Source organism: Neltuma alba, unplaced genomic scaffold, assembly GCF_004799145.2.
Source record: "Neltuma alba isolate B1F8T4 unplaced genomic scaffold, ASM479914v2 tig00006951_pilon, whole genome shotgun sequence".
In the NCBI taxonomy this organism is placed as follows: Eukaryota; Viridiplantae; Streptophyta; class Magnoliopsida; order Fabales; family Fabaceae; genus Neltuma; species Neltuma alba.
The window spans coordinates 67,564-84,156 of NW_021634632.1; the positions used below are offsets into that span (position 1 = coordinate 67,564).

A 16,593-nucleotide genomic window follows, 5' to 3' on the forward strand; every position below is an offset into this window, starting at 1 on the left:
AGAATTCCAAAAAAAGAAAGTTTAAAATTACTAAATCTCAAATAAGAAATTTTTACAAAAATCTGTTGTTATTTGCAAATCTAGTATTGTTAAAGCTTATTAAAGTGTCGTCATCATACTTGATTTTAGCAACAAGTTCTTTTTGTATAGGATTCTCCTCAGATTATATTTATTTTAGATTCTATACCCATTAAAATAATTATTTAAAAAATAAAAATAAAATAAAACTTAAATCAAGACTATTTGAATTAAATTTGAACAGTGTAGAGGGATGAGCTTTGGGCGCTCCTGTTGAAATCGGCTCCCAACCTCATGAGAGCCTAGCGACCGGCAGAGATGTGAGCGAGAGGGAGGAAAGGCGTGATTGGAGGCAAAGGAAAATCAAAAGTCATCAACCAACATCGAAAAGAAAATGTAGGAAATCTTTCCTTTACCCCAGTGAGCTACATTGAAAAGGAAGTCGAGAGAAAGAGAGAAGATTTTATAAAATAAGTATATCACATACCTTCATCTTGGCCACCCAAAAACAAATAGTTCAATGAAATTGTGACGGTGAGATGAAAGGAAGGGAGGGATGGCCACTGAGAAGACAATGAAAGGAAGGCATGGAGTTAAGAACTGTGACAACCGTTCCTTTAAAACCCATTTAGATCAAAATTTTCAATTTATTCGAACGATTAACCATGATAGAAAAGAAGAAACCTTAAAATTTTAAAATCGCTATCATGGTTAAAAGAAATAAACTTATAATAAGAGTAACATCGATCGTTACCTTGGGCCTTGGACTTCCACAGTCCAGAAATATCATTCAACCATTAGCCCAAACCAAACTGATATTTTCAAACATACGAACTGATAAATCAGTTTAATATAAACTATAGAGCTCATTAGTCAAAAGTCAACACTTTCGAATGAGTGTAATACGCAAAGTCGTAAATATATCTGGCCTTCCAATGACCTCCCATATCAAATAGTAGTAATTAAAAATATTAGTTTACAGTACTAGAGTATATGGGCCCTATGTGGCAATATATAACAAGTCAACACATAAAACAAAAGCAGGGAGGCTATACAAGCTATAACAATACACTATGCCTCCGGAGTCTTCCCTGATGGGCCACCACCTGAACTATCGCCTGAAAAATGTTAAACCACGGGGTGAGAGACAAACGCCTCAGTAACCAACTTTCCAACTCATCATACATACTAACACGTGCTCGTGAGGTGTCAAGTGGGATAATTATTAAATCTCAATATATATCAATGAAAATACAAATGTGTATATTCAAATAATCTCAATCATCCAAATCCTCATTACGGGGCTAACACGCAAGCCACATAAGTCTATCCCTCACTATAGGGGATCAAACCGACCTATAGGCCTATCCCACACTTTGGGGGACGATTAAGTAGTCACAAAGATCCATCCCTTATTACAGGCCTATCCCACACTTTGGGGGACGAATAAAAAGCCACAAGGGTCTATCCCTTACTCTAGGGACGAAGGAAGAAGCCAACCAATGTGCACCAATGGCGGCCTTACCACGTGGTAGGATAGCGTTCAATCCAAAATCCAAACAACAACCAACCATTCACAAAATAGCAAAAATATCTCAATCTTTTTCCAGTATAATCCATAAGATATAAATCATATATCTTTTCCAAACTTCTCAATCACAATTCCAAAAATCCCACAAGACAATTTTCATAGCTCAAAAAATATAACATATCTTCTCAAGTTCCAAATATCAAATATTATTCTAAAAATAGCAAAATACTCACAAACAACATATTAGCACATATAACAAGTGGAAAGTAGTTACCTCTTGCCAAAGCAATACTAAGGATTACCACAAGGTCAATCATTTGCTCAACCAATAATTAATCTACACAATTAATATAACCACATATTAATATAAATTAACTAATTAATTTATTAAGCTTATATATTAGTTAAATTCCTAATTTAATTTAATTTTCATTCTAAATTCTCACAACTCTTATAATCCAAAATTAAGTATTTAGAACTAACTGATAATTTTCTAACAAACCAAATTATTTATTTACATCCTCCAACTTATTTACTTTAATAAAAAGAATTTTCCAAAATTTCTAAATATGAAATTACTATATTCTAAATTATAAAAATCTCATTTGAAATTTAAACCTCAAAACCGAACCATCAAAAATTCAATAGTGTCTCAAATATTTATATATATAAGTAATCTAATCAAAATTTTAATGGCATATATATATTTTCATAAATAATGAGCTTTAACTACAATAATTATTTTAAAACCTCCAGTCACCTAATAAACAAAACTAAACCGATTAAATTTCAATAATATATCAAATAACTCAAATAAATTATTTAACTTAATTTTAATCGGTATAAATATAATATATCTCATAAATAACATATTTTTTTATTAAAAATTAATTGTAAATACTAAAATCAACAAATGGACAAATCTAAACCGGTAGAAATGATCTACTATAACAGATCTACAATACTGTGGTTAACACTCATCAAAACTAAATACTTGCTCCAAATTCTATACCAAAAATTTTCTCTAAGTAATATAAAATTACTATCATTAGATAGATCTGATTGAGTAGAACAACTTTCATGAAGAGAGTTTTGTAATTAGAAGTAGTTTTACTTACCAAAATGATCTGTAACAGTGAAGAGAGAAGGGAGAGAGAGCGACGCTGCGAGCGAGCGAGCAACGAAGCAACGCGGAGAGAGAGAAGGAGAAGGAGAAAAAGACGGGGAGAAGGTAAAAGAAAACACTAGGGGTAAACTGAAGTTAAAGACCCTAGGTAAAACGGAGAAAATAACAATTTGGAACTTTTTTTTTTAATATTTAAATCCTTAAAGTAGAATTTAAGATGTTACAAGAACAATGAAGGACGGCATGACTGAAGACAAGAGAGAATCAGTTTTTTGATATAGTCATTTGAATGGGTCAGATTCAAGTATTATCATGTTTTGAACTTGAGGCTTTGTGCTTGAATAGCTAAAATTCCTTCCACTAAAACCATACATATTGGTAATTCAAATGAAGTGATAAAATCAATTCTTTAAAAAAAAAGAAGGAAATATTGAGTCAGATTAGACTATTGCTTTGAAGGGTAAGCTCAAAACCTGATATGACTTAAAATTTTTATTTAAACATAAATGTTTTAAGGAGTTTTTGGAATAAAATTTTGATTGATGCATATAAAAATATATCATGTATATCTTGATTAGATAAAATAGTGTGATGAAAATTATAAAATCATATATTAGAATGCATTACTTTTTTAGTTAGTTTTATTCTTATTATCCAACACAATATACATAGTAAAAGATTAAAATCCATTTAATCCATTGGACAAAGTTCTGAAAGAATGAGAATTGAAAAAAAAAAACAGAGAACAAGTAAAAAAGAAAAGAATAGAAAATAGGTCTTAAAAGCATCTTAGAGAGTGTCTAAATAAAATCATTGTAGAAATTTTATCTTACATAGAAGAGTTAAATTAACTTTTTAATACTATTTGATATGAAAAAGATAAATACAAAATACAAAGAGTTTGAGGTGCAAACTTGTTTCGGACATTTTTACTCAGGAGCCTTAGACATCTAAAAGTTTTTTCAGATGTAAATTTGACTTGAAAGTTTAAAATTATTGTACATTTTTTAAAATATTAATAGTTAACGTCATTGTTTTAACATTCAATATTAGTTTTTTAATGGTATGTGGTAGTACTGTTATGATTTAAACGTTGGAAGCAAATTTATACCCAATAGAACTTTTAGGTCCTAAAACTTCTAAATAAAAACTAATAAAACAAATTTGCACCTTATCCCAGGAGAAAATGCTTTTGGAGAGATACTTCTAATTAAACTCTCACAATATCCAAATCTAATTTAAAAAAATGTAAAAATTCAAAATATTAAAAAAATAGTAATACTTCTTTTTTTTTTTTACCAGCAAAAATAGTAATCCTTCTATAGTAATATAAATTGATGAAATGAATTTTGTTATTAAAAATAATTAATTTACTTACTTGTCCGAAAATTAATTGTAACATGACAAAACTGTGTGTCGACTCTCGTGTAGCAAGATAAGTAGCGTAGTGGCAGCGTATCCATTTTTCCCTTTTCCTTCACAAAGGGGAATGCCATGCTGCTGAGTCACTGTACATAAAATAAATAAGCCAAAGGGGGTCTGGTTACAGTATTCGTGGATGCATTTTTCTTCGTCGACCAACCAGCATTCGCCACTTGGGCCGAGCTCGCCGTCCGACGCCGTCCGCCGTCGTCACCCCTGCGTGGTTGTTGCCGAGCAAGTATTGGAGAAGGTCTGAACCCTAGGGCTTTTGCCTCCTTTCAAAAATCGGTGAGATTGATTTGCTCAATCTGGCTTTGAATCTAGATTTGCATTTGGTCCCCGCGTCATCTGTTGGTTGCCAACCCTTTGTCGGTCGCCGTCGCACTGTTTCTTCCTTTCTTTCAATTTTTTCATTTCTATTTGGGTTCAAATCTGGTCGGGCAATCGTTTGGATGTTGGCGCTCTTGAATAAGTAGAGTTTACCTTTTTTAGAATATAACTGATTGCCAGTTTCTGCTCCAATGGTGTGTAATCGGCTATGATGCTTCGGTCCTCTTCATTTTGATTGCTAGCGATTTATATGTTTTCGATTGTTTTGTTGTGCATTGTCGGATTTGTTGCGTTTTGGCATTCTGTTTATTGATCTCTTTATATTATCTTCAATTTATAGGTATTTGTGATGCAGATCTGGTAAATGACTTGGCTTGGGTTGTTTCTGACAATTTACAAGCTTCGGTTTAAATTGTCATTCTTCATTGGCTTGGACGAGTTGCCTGAATCAATTGGCTTACTAAGGCATCTTCGTCGAAGCATCTGCAACAAAAATTAAAGGGGTATCATATCGACTATGCATATTCCAAAGATTTCAGTGGGGGCAGATGCCCCCACTGAGTGTGATATAGGTCTGCCTATGGATGTGCGTGATTTGAGGCAGCCCCAATTTCTTCTGCAGAGAGAAAATGCGGGTGCCAGTTTCTCTAAGGCAAAGGCAGTTCAAGGGGGAAGCCCATCTGCTCGCAAGAAATGGGTCCGAGTGATCACACTTTCATTCTGCATCATATTCTTTCTTTTTCTAATTTACTTGATATCCATGCTTATATATTCTTATTGGAATCAAGGATCAGGTAAATATTATGTTGTACTTGACTGTGGGAGTACTGGCACCCGGATTTATGTATATCAGGCTTCAATTGAACACAAGGAACATAGCAATCTTCCAATCACTATCAAATCATTTGGAGATGGCCTGCGGAAGAAATCTAACAGTGGACGTGCTTATGATCGAATGGAAACTGAACCCGGGCTTGATAAATTGGTCCATAACAAGTCTGGCTTGGAAGCAGCATTAAAACCTCTCGTCAAGTGGGCAAAGAAGCAAATACCAGAGCATGCTCACAAGAGTACTTCTCTATTCCTTTATGCTACTGCTGGTGTCCGGAGGCTTCCAAGTGCTGACTCAAAATGGCTGCTGGATAATGCATTGTCTATACTGAAGGGTTCTCCTTTCTTGTGCAAAAAGGATTGGGTTAAGATTATTAGTGGCACTGAAGAAGCTTACTATGGATGGATAGCCCTCAATTATCATAGCGGCATCCTGGGTGTTAGACCCAGACAAGCAACATATGGTGCACTTGACTTGGGTGGCTCATCATTACAGGTTACGTTTGAGAGTGATCAACAACTGAATAGTGAAACTAGCTTATTTGTTAGGATTGGATCAGTAAACCATCATCTCACTGCATATTCTTTAGCAGGCTATGGTCTGAACGAGGCATTTTCCAAATCTGTAGCTCATCTTTATAAGAAAAAGTTTGGATCCACCAATGCAGATCTAGCTAATAGGAAGTTAGAACTTAAACATCCTTGCTTGCAATCTGGTTACAAGGAGCAGTACATCTGCTCTCATTGTTCTTCCAATAACAATGAAAGCGAAAGCCCTTTGATTAATGGAAAGAAGTTGGGTAAAAAAGGAGAGTCAGGAATCCCAGTGATGCTTATTGGTGCTCCAAATTGGCAAGAATGTAGTGCACTTGCAAAAATTGTTGTCAATTTGTCTGAATGGTCCAATCTCAGTCCAGGACTTGATTGTGAAGTGCATCCTTGTGCCCTTAGTGATAATCTGCCTCGCCCATACGGCCACTTTTATGTGATTTCTGGATTTTTTGTGGTGTACCGATTCTATAACCTGACTTCTGAAGCCACACTCGATGATGTATTGGAAAAGGGTAGGGATTTCTGTGAAAAGAGATGGGAGGTTGCAAAGAAAAGTGTTGCTCCGCAGCCTTTCATTGAGCAGTATTGCTTTAGGGCACCATATATTACATCCCTGCTCAGAGAGGGTTTGCATATCATGGATAACCACATAACTGTTGGCTCTGGGTCTATTACTTGGACACTAGGGGTTGCTTTGTTGGAAGCTGGGAAGGCTTTTTCCACTAGATTTGGGCTTCGTGGTTTTGACTTAATCCAGATGAAGATAAACCCTATTATTCTTATTCCCATTATGTTACTTTCTTTGATTCTCCTACTTTGCGCATTATCTTATGTTGGTAGTGGGATGCCAAGATTTTTCCGGAGGTCATCATATCTTCCCCTTTTCAGGCATAACAGTGTGTCCAGTGCATCTGTTCTTAATATCTCATCTCCTTTCCGATTTAGAAGGTGGAGTCCTATCAATTCTGGTAAGTTGTTTTCACAACTAATGACTTTTGATGATGCTTTATTCTAAGCTCATGGACTTCCCATTGCCTAAAAAATTATTTGTACCTAAATCTCTTGTTATTTTCTTGTGCTCTCGCAATGACAAGTACGTTTTAGATTTACGACTTCATTGATCTTTTCCCAAAATTCTTAGCAGTCTTATGGCCACCAATTATGGGGGAGGGAAGGAGCTAGGGAAAAGGGAAAACTAATCAGCTTCATGTCTTATGATTTAAATCTAACCAGCAATCATTAACTCCCTACCCCTTCATTAACATCCCTCCCTTCCCCTTCATTAACATCCCTCCCTTCCCCTTCATGGAACCAAGTGCATTCTAATAATAATGAGATGAAAGGATGTCTGTATGGTCTAGACATTCAAGTACTCTTATTGTTATAATTTATCGTTTTAAAAAAGCTAAAGTATATGTTTGGCCTCTAAGTTGCCTCAAATTTCAGTTTTGTCTCTTAAGTTTAGAAGTGTATTTTTAGTCTCGAAGTTTAAACACAGTTTCATTTAATGGAAAATACTGACTCTACAAATTTAAATAGTGATTCTACAGTTAAAAATGCTGACAAACCATGATCTAGATTTTAATTCTTTGATATAATCATTTTTATATTTTAAAATTTAAGCATTTAAAGAATTAAACGTATGATAAAATATTAAAAATTTAAGCATTTATAAAAATGATTACATTCAAAAATTAAAATTTAGAGCATGTTTTGTTAGTATTTAATTGCAAAGTTACCATTTAAATTTGTCAAGTCAGCATTTTCTATTAAATAAAACTAACAACCATTTACATTTGTTGAGTTAGCATTTTCCATTAAATGAAACTGACGATGTCAAGATTAAGGGATTTCACTTTTTAAATATAAGGGATTAAACTGAAACTTGATATAAACTTGGGGGGCCACACACATTTTAGTCTCAAAAAATTTGCATGGCTGTAAGCGTTGCTCAAAGAATTACCTAGGTCAAGAACCCATGTTTAACGCTATTTAGTCTTTCTTTTTCTTTAGCCATATCATTGCCTAGCTCTAATGCCAGTTGGTACACAAGAACAAAAATAAACACTGCTTGAAAATTTGATTCTCCACATGGGCCCTAAACACTGTAGGAGCGATGCTTTGATTTTGAAACTCTATTCTGGAATATTCCTAAGCTCTCTTGTGCTAATGTGGCATACACTGGACAATTGTGTCCTAGAAATTTAAATTTCAAACTCATTTACTTTACTAATTGAATGGAGTTTGCACGTTTGGATTTATTATGAAGTAACCATCACAACAACAACAAGCCTTATCCCACTAGGTAGGGTCGGCTATATGAATCACACGATGCCATCGTGCTCTGTCAACAACCCAGTCCTTAGATATGTTGTTGACTAGGAGGTCTCGTTCAATGGTCTCATTAAGCGTTCTTCTCGGTCTTCCTCTGCTTCTTTTTATGGGACTCCATCTTGTTTGATCCACCCTCCTCACCGGGGCCTCCAATGGCCTTCTCTGCACATGTCCAAACCATCTTAACCGATTTTCAACCATTTTCTCTTAGATAGGTGCTACACCGACTCTTGTCCTGATATTTTCATTTCGAATCCTATCTTTTCTTGTATGACCACACATCTATCTCAGCATCCTCATTTCTGCTACCCCGACTTATTATTTAACTAAATTAATTATTGCATAATGTGAACTTCTATACTATAAGTATGCACCTATTTTTTTCCTCATCTTTGGATAGGATAGTATTTAGGAAGTGTTGGTCTATTATTGCTGTAAGATACCAAAGGGTCTTCTTTACTACTCGATTTAGTATGACGGCTTGCATGCTATAATGGCCTGCCAAGTGGTAGATTTATGTATATATAATTGGCATTCTATGCTAACATTGTCAACTTGCTTTAGTTGTCAAGATTATGGATTGTTTACCATATCTGTAAATTATGCTCGGTTGCAGTTTATAAGTTACTAACTTTATATTTTTGGATGGTTTAAAACGTTTGACTTTGTGTAAGTAATTCCATTTTACGATTTTCTCAACATGTTTCTTTTATGGCTGAGCTGAGTCCAATTTATCTCGTATTGCAGGGGATGGAAGAGTTAAGATGCCACTTAGCCCAACAGTTGCGGGGGCACAGGAAAGACCATTTGGCTTGGGGCCGAGCCTCGGTGATGGCAGCACTGGCATCCAACTTATGGAAGCTTCCTTGTACCCTTCAGCCAGCAATGTCTCACGTAGTTATTCGTCAAATAATTTAGGGCAGATGCAATTTGACAGCAGTAATATGGGTGCCTTCTGGACTCCTCACAGAAGTCAGATGCGTCTGCAGAGTAGGAGATCACAATCTCGAGAAGACCTTATTTCCTCGATGGCTGAGGCAGACGGCAGTAATATGGGTGCCTTCTGGTCTCCTCACAGAAGTCAGATGCGTCTCCAGAGTAGGAGATCGCAGTCTCGAGAAGACCTTAATTCCTCAGTGGCTGAGACACACTTGGTGAAGGTTTAGAGCATCATCTTTAGGGAACTTTGGTATGACCACACTATATCTTATCTAAACTTACTCTTTTTCATAGTAAAATCCTTTTTTCTTCTTGAGTTTTGCTCCCTCATTCAAAATAGGCATTCTTTTTGTATCATAAGAATTGGTTAAAGGTAATTAATAGTTAGCCAAATTAATGCTCTCTTTCGTGATTCTTCTTTCTATATTCTGCCAGAGTTGCTTAAAGTTCCTTACTAAATAAAATATTCACTCTTCCCTTAATCTTTTATAGCCTGAACTGCTCTTGTACTGCCGTAGCAGAAATTTTTCTGGGCATTGAGTTTCTTACATGTCATTGATTGTGATCAAAAGGTGTTCCTGGTCTATGTCCCTTCTCTTATTTGGTAACAATTCATGCTACTGCGAATTGGAATATTTATCTTGGGAAAATTCTCAGTGACCTCTGTTCTTTCTCCTAACCCTCCTCACGCATTGCAAAGCAAGTTTACATGTCCTAGCATTTCAGAAATCGTGTCATTAAGGTAACTATGGAGCTAAAATTGAGCTGGTACAATCATTTCATTCCAAGAGAATGAGCTGTCTGCTCTAAAATAACAAGAAGCCTTGTCCTGTTACAAAAATATTACGGACTATAGCTCAGTCGAGTTATTTGTACGACACGTTTGCGTTACATAGAACAAACTCCCATTTGACGAATGGGGGTGGGACTTTGTTTTGGATGAGGGTTTCTTCATTCCCCTCTGAGGCTTTGAACAATGAAGACAAGGTTGGAGGAGATGAAGCCGAAGAAAGTCTGAATATGAGAAAACCATTGTTTGTGTTTTGATAAGGTACAAAATCTCAAAAGTTATGTCCTCAATACATGCCTGTGTGAGCTATTTTTCTATAGGTATATATACGTAGAACAAGCGTGTCACAAGTTAAACGTCATAGTTGCAATGGGTTTTCACTCCTAAGAACGCAAGTTTAACTTTTGTGTTTGCCCTTCCTTGGTCTGATGTGTGCTTTGAGTGTCTATATTGATAGAATTTCTTTCAAGGCGGGGAAATTTGTTGCCAACTCGGTCGTGTATAAGTTTCATATACTTTCGTTTTGATAAATGACAAGCAAATAAAGAAAATGATTGGAATCGATGAAGGATTGATTAACCATGTAAGTTATGGAATTTAGCTGGGAAAACTCATTAATTACTCCTAAATAAAGTAACTCATTCTTCATTAAAAAAAATTAAAACAAACGAGCTAAAAAAAATCCTTTAATTTTTCATTTCTTTTTTAAGTATGTAAATCATAGAATTTGTTATTTCTTTCATATATTATATGGCATTTCAATAAACGAAATTAAAATACATTAATTTCATTATGATCCTAAGAACTAGTGCTTTGACCAATTATCAATCAGGTTTGTTTTTCAATGAAAACTTTCCATACCATTGACATTTGACAGCCACATCCAATTCCTGCATCACTGAGATAATCTTTGGGATGCAATATCCAAACCAAAATCTATATCTCATTATAAAAAGAAAAAATGGGGGGAAATCCTACAAAATTGTATGACCTTTATGGGGTTGAATACAATATTTCATCACATCGACTATTTCAATACTCCATTCAAAATTGAAAAAGAAGCTGTTGAGTGTTGACCATCTCGCCATTTTAAGTAGAGGAAAAAAGAAAACAAAGAACAAGGACCTTGTCTAAGAATTATCTGATTCCTCTAACAAATTCTCACTTGATGTTGAATTTAGAACAGATCGGTAATTAAGAGATTGTAGGAAATTGAAATAAGCATACTTGATGTCAAATTGCATATCATACCCTGCAAAAAGTAGATAATAATGCATCAGACCTCCCGGTAAACACTGGATAATTACCAATTAGAAACTCGAGAGAAAATATCTTATCCTTACAATAATTTACAGCAATAGTGCATCCTCTATCATCTGGACTCTGCCTCACATGATGGAACCACATACTTGGCCTGCATTAATACCATCATATCAGCGCAATCATTCATAATGATCCAACAACAATAATTAAAAAACAAGTCTTAACTCACTAGATGGGGTTGACACATGCATAAAGAAAAATCCCCTTAACAAATGGAGCAGCATATGCTATGAAAAGATAAGATAGAATGTTAACTTTTGGTTGACTGACTGAATTCTCAGCTATGGTGGTAGATCTCATTGTTCACTTCAATATTTAGCCATCTTCCAAGATGATGATGATGATGATAATTACCAAATATTCAAATAAAGCATGAAGCCCAAGTTCAATGAGAGCTTTAATAGAGATTTTTACGTTGGTGTTGAAGCTTAAAAGGGAAATACTTGACTTGTGCTTGATCATGCCATGCGCTTCAACATTTTTTTTGGGGGCAATGACACCATCAATTCAATAAATGAAATAACAGAAAGGTGAAAATGCATGAATTGCTAGGAACCTAACACGGATTTAAAAACTGACACTAGGCAAGCACAAGCACGCTAGAATAACTTGCAGTTCTAATGGATAGGTGATTCCAACTACATCAATCAAATGTAACTTCAACTGAGTAATATGTAACATCATAACAAACATTTCTAAGACTAAAGTACAGAAGCCACTTCTGTCATAGGTTTATCATGTCAATACTCCACTTCAGAATCCAACTCTTGGATTTTGAAAGGTGATACTAAATCATCAACACATGGAACCGGGAAATACAAGTCTATAGTCCCAGAAGAAAAATTTAAGCATGAAAGATGCCATATTTAACAGGCCTTTACATAAGGGATTAGAATAGGTCCAAATTTATTCACAGCACACTTCACTTGCAACATGGCTCCGTAAGTCTCTTCAATCAAAACTTCATTTACCATAAAATTTCTCGGGAATTCATTAGGCAATGATGCAGTAGAAGATGTTTCTTCTGCAACATCCCTGCTGGCGAATTTGGTTTCCAGGGTAAGCCCTAGGAGGCATAACCTTGGGGTTGCACGTTCAAATGCCAGTAGCATAATCCCTGCTTATCTAATCTAAATCTATTCCAGGTTAGCCGCTCATGGGGTGGCATGTAACTGAGGGTGCACTTTGCACTGGTGCATTTTCTACATAGACCACGCAGAACCCATGGCTAAGGCTCAACTGATATAAGGACGCAGTTTAATACCTAAAAAACAAAGCTTACGCTCTATTAAGCATATCTAGCAAAATTAAGGAGATTAAAACACAATGGAAGCTTACAAGTAGAGAATCTCGCCAGCCTTGACCGTGCACTGTAATGGCTCAGGGCCATTGAAATACAATGGGAACGTGGACATTTCATCATCCTTGGTCTCTGGAGAAGGACAAGGATTCACACTGCACCAAGGAACATATCTTGTTGGCTTCTCAAGTTCTAAAGTGAACTCTCCAGTATCCTACGACTCATAACAGCAGCACCATTAAAAAGTTATTCAAATTTCAAAACATAGTTAACCAATAAGAAGAAACATGTTTACCCAAGAATATCTATACTGAGAAGCGGGGTATTCTCGAATGTACATGCGGTGAACATCAGAGGGGGGCAACAGCAGAAAATGCTTCTCCCCAGTGACCACAGCATAGAGATTCTCATAGTGATCCTTGTGAAACGAAGTCTGGGAGTGCTGATTACCAATCCAGAGATTGACAGCTTCAGGAACACAACCAAGAGCATCAGTGGCCCAGGGAATATGGGGATCACAATCGTCAGCCAGAGCCGAATACTCAGACCGAAAACAGTCGTTCTGCTGCTGCGCATAGGCTACAAATCTTAGGTTTGAAGAACAATCACCACTTCCAGAAGGAACGAGAGAAAGTGCTTTAGGGAAAGGCATGCGTTCAACGTGTGCAGAGGCAAAGCAGAGCGAAGAGGATGAAGCAGTGGCTTCAGGGGAAAAGGAAGATGCAGAAAGAGGCGGAGCACCCTGGTGCTCGTAATTATCCAGAGGGACAAGGGCATCAGCACATCCATTGGGGGTGAGGTGGAGGGAGACAAATGAGGAGGAAAGGACACGCGTGAGATAGGAGTGGTCGGTCCAGGAACAAAGGGCAGGCCAGTGGTTAATGGCATTGGAGATGATGCAGGGCTTGTTGGGGGAGACGAATCCTCTGAGGAATTGAAGTGGAGTAGGAGGGGATTCTAGCCTCTCAACTCTGGAAGAGTTTCCCAAGCTCAGATCCCTCACTTCGTTCCACAGGGCCTCAATCTCCTTCATGTAAAATGGATTTACCGAGACCTCAAAGTTTGAGTCCTTACGGGTAATCAGCTGTGGATCAGTGTGTCCAAGCCTGGCCGCTGCACTCTGGAGGACGCGGCTTCTCTCATTTTCCCTTGCCATCCGACGCGCGCCGTCCTTTACCTTTAATACTGCGCCGTTTTGTCCAGGAGGGCTAGTCCGACTGGTTTGATAAAAGGAAGGCAAGGCGTCGCGTATCCACCATGTTTTGGGCTCGAATCCTGGAAAATCTCTGGGGATGACTCCAGATTAGTCTATATCCTTTGGATGTGGAATACGGGAAGGAAAAATCTAAAAAAAAAAATACTGCGCCGTTTTTAGTGAAAGCAAGGGGGTGAGTGCTTTTTTTTTTTAATTAAAAAAAATCTAATACCTTACAAAAAACTCAGTGCCATTTTCTATCCTAATATTTTTTTCGGCAGCACTCAATATTTAACACCCAGCATTTTAAGATATTTCTTTGGAGCACTCAATATTGCAAAATAATTTTTGGTCCACTCAGTAGGTTAAAATACTTTTCAGTAACACCTTTTATGCAATATCCAACATGTTGCGGTATTTTTTTTAGTAGTATTAAGTATCTTGAATCCCGGGAACCCAACTCATCTAAATTTTTCTATACAAAAAAAAAATATCTTGAACTAAATTTTAGTGAACATAATATATTATATGAAAAATTACTTCAAGATATTAAATGCTATTAAAAAATGTTTTAGAGTGTTGGATATGCTAAATATTAATTTATGATATTTGGTGTTATTAGAAAAATACTTTAATACGAGGGATGTCAAATACTGGGTATTACTAAAAAAAATTTAAGATATTAGATCATATTAAAAAATATTTAGGATACTAAGAGTTAGATATTGAGCACTATTAGAAAAATATTTTAGAGTGACAAGTGAATTAAAAATTCATTTAGGATACTCAACAATACTGAAAAATATTTTATGGCAGTGAATTATTTTAAAAATAAAAAAGCACCCCCTTTCTCTTGTTTTTCACTCAAAATGCTGCAGCTTTGAGGGTAGAGGAAAGCAGCGGATGGTAGGGGAAAAGGAGAGAAGCCGCATCTTATGCCCTCGAGGCAAAAAACTTTCGTTCTGCTGTTCCCGCATCCCATGCATGACCCTAAAATTCATGGTGAGTAGGAAATTAAAGAGTAGTCTAAGAAGAATCCACAAACATTAAAGTGCAGTTCCTGAAAAATATATAAACTAAGCAACCTTTCTATCATTGGACAAGTGTATTTAGCTTAGTGAATAACCAAACAATCCAACCCTTTCCTAAAGTTTCAAAATAAAGGACAAGTAAGCATTCAAGATTAAAAATCTCACACACAATTTTCATGCCATTTCAAACAAAAAAAAAGCCAAAATAAGAGCTTTGAGATAAAAATGAAAGCTCAAACCCTGTATCAATTTATCAAAATTTCTCCCTCATCCCTACACTTAAAATGGACATTGTTCTCAACGTCTAAACAAGAACAATAGGAGAATGAAAAGGCATGTACTATTTACAGCCAAGGTTATCAACAAAAGAATAGTAATATGGATCATGTCAAAACAACTATAAGTATTGGAGAGGGGAACGAAACACGCACTATAAGGGTGCAAAAACTCTCCCTGGAACCATGGATTTGAAACTAGGAGTTTGCTGCTGTACCTTTAGATAATTACGAGCTAGATGTCCAAACTTATGGCATCTGTAGCATTCCCAACATGATCTTGTATGATTTCTCCCACATCTCAAGCAAGGACCACTAACATTTGGTGTGGATCTAGCATGCTCATGGTGGACACTCTGATTTCCTCCTATACAGTTCCCTTGAGCCTGTCTTCTTTGCATAAAGCCTCTAAGGGCTGAATTCTTTTGATTTTGGCTCTTGCCTCTGCTTGAGCTACCCGTGCTCCCATAACTAAAACTACTCTTTTTATTGATTCCTCCCATTGGCCTCATAAAACTAGAGAATATACTTTGGTTATCTTGACATCAGCTCTCCTCTACTTCTTGGGTTCTACAGGCCGTCATCTTGAGTTTCGTGCAGGCATTCTCAAAATTCTTAAACTCATATAAGGCCATTTGCTGCTTCAACTCTAGCCTCACCCGTTCTATTAATTGTCGGGCCATCCACTTTAGGTTATTTTTCTGTTGCAAGTAGGTAACATGCTTGAAGAGGTCAATATATTTGGCAATAAGCTCATCCTCATGCATGTTCTCCTGTCGAAGAGCGTAAAAAGCCGTTCTTTTTCTTGTCTCATAGTTGGGGGAAAGTACTAATCAAAGAACATCTGCTTAAATTTGTTCCAAGTAATCCCCAAGTCATCTATGTCACTTACGCTCCTCCACCACCTCTTAGCTCGGTCCGTCAATAAGACCACTGCCGCTTGTACTTTCTGATAGGTATTACATCCATAAGCTTTGAATACTGTCTCCATGTCATCAATCCAAGCCTCAACTTTATCAGGATCCATAGTGATGCGGCTCTATGTCTTTCTACATACTCTTAAGGTTCACAGTCTCCTCTTTTTCTTGTCACCCTCGCGAGCTACTTTCTTCTCTGATTCCTTTAATAGAACCATTGCGGGTTCCAAAATTATCCACAGACAACTCAGGAAGCCTACTCTCAAGTCTTCCACAACTTTCTTGCTTCTCAAGTCTTCCTCTAGCTTCCTTACCTTCTCATCTACCACCGTAACTACCGCTTCTCTTAACTATTGTAATAAGGTCTTTTGATTAAACTATAGAGGATTTGGTGATTGATTAGACAGGTTTGTGGATTCATCCCCACCCTTATTGGTTTGTCGAGATCGTGTCCGTATCATCCTCCCCACCTAAGGATGGAACCCACCAAAAAGAAACAAAAAAGTAACATCAAGCACAAACATAAAGTAACAGGGAAGGTTATGTGAGATTATTGTATATTGCCACTAAATGTAATGTAATGCAACCTAATTCACAAAATCTTTGGCTTTAATACCAAATTGTGATGAACGTTTATTCAAAACCTATTTAGATTAAATCAAACAATTTATTTGAAAGA

The 16,593-nt window shown here is 36.4% G+C and overlaps 2 protein-coding genes across 3 annotated transcripts; one reads left to right on the top strand and one right to left on the bottom strand.

Moving 5' to 3' along the window:
- Positions 1–4,198: 4,198 nt before the first annotated feature.
- LOC114751499 (probable apyrase 7) lies at positions 4,199–9,565 on the top strand. Of its 2 annotated transcripts, none has more exons than XM_028940169.1 (3): positions 4,199–4,385; positions 4,768–6,778; positions 8,892–9,565. In XM_028940169.1, the coding sequence occupies exons 2-3, from the start codon at positions 4,945–4,947 to the stop codon at positions 9,308–9,310; spliced, it is 2,253 nt and encodes a 750-aa protein (XP_028796002.1). In that variant the 5' UTR covers positions 4,199–4,385; positions 4,768–4,944; the 3' UTR covers positions 9,311–9,565. The 2 variants fall into 2 exon arrangements, with proteins under 2 accessions (XP_028796002.1, XP_028796003.1); XM_028940170.1 differs by having other exon boundaries at positions 4,783–6,778.
- A 1,224-nt stretch (positions 9,566–10,789) lies between these two features.
- On the bottom strand, positions 10,790–13,599 carry LOC114751501 (bifunctional peptidase and (3S)-lysyl hydroxylase JMJD7). Its single transcript, XM_028940171.1, has 4 exons — positions 12,792–13,599; positions 12,535–12,710; positions 11,217–11,287; positions 10,790–11,125 (listed from the first exon to the last, which is right to left on the bottom strand). The coding sequence occupies exons 1-4, from the start codon at positions 13,527–13,529 to the stop codon at positions 11,004–11,006; spliced, it is 1,107 nt and encodes a 368-aa protein (XP_028796004.1). The 5' UTR covers positions 13,530–13,599; the 3' UTR covers positions 10,790–11,003.
- Between the last annotated feature and the right edge of the window lie 2,994 nt (positions 13,600–16,593).

Excerpts from the sequence above, each read along its gene's own strand:
- LOC114751499 (XM_028940169.1), top strand. The coding sequence starts at position 4,945 with ATGCATATTCCAAAGATTTCAGTGGGGGCAGATGCCCCCACTGAGTGT. Across the intron at positions 6,779-8,891 it reads GTGGAGTCCTATCAATTCTG|GGGATGGAAGAGTTAAGATG; the intron begins GTAAGTTGTTTT and ends CTCGTATTGCAG.
- LOC114751501 (XM_028940171.1), bottom strand. The coding sequence starts at position 13,529 with ATGAAGGAGATTGAGGCCCTGTGGAACGAAGTGAGGGATCTGAGCTTG. Across the intron at positions 11,288-12,534 it reads GCTGGCGAGATTCTCTACTT|GCCAAGTATGTGGTTCCATC; the intron begins GTAAGCTTCCAT and ends GTATTAATGCAG. Across the intron at positions 11,126-11,216 it reads CACTATTGCTGTAAATTATT|GGTATGATATGCAATTTGAC; the intron begins GTAAGGATAAGA and ends TACTTTTTGCAG.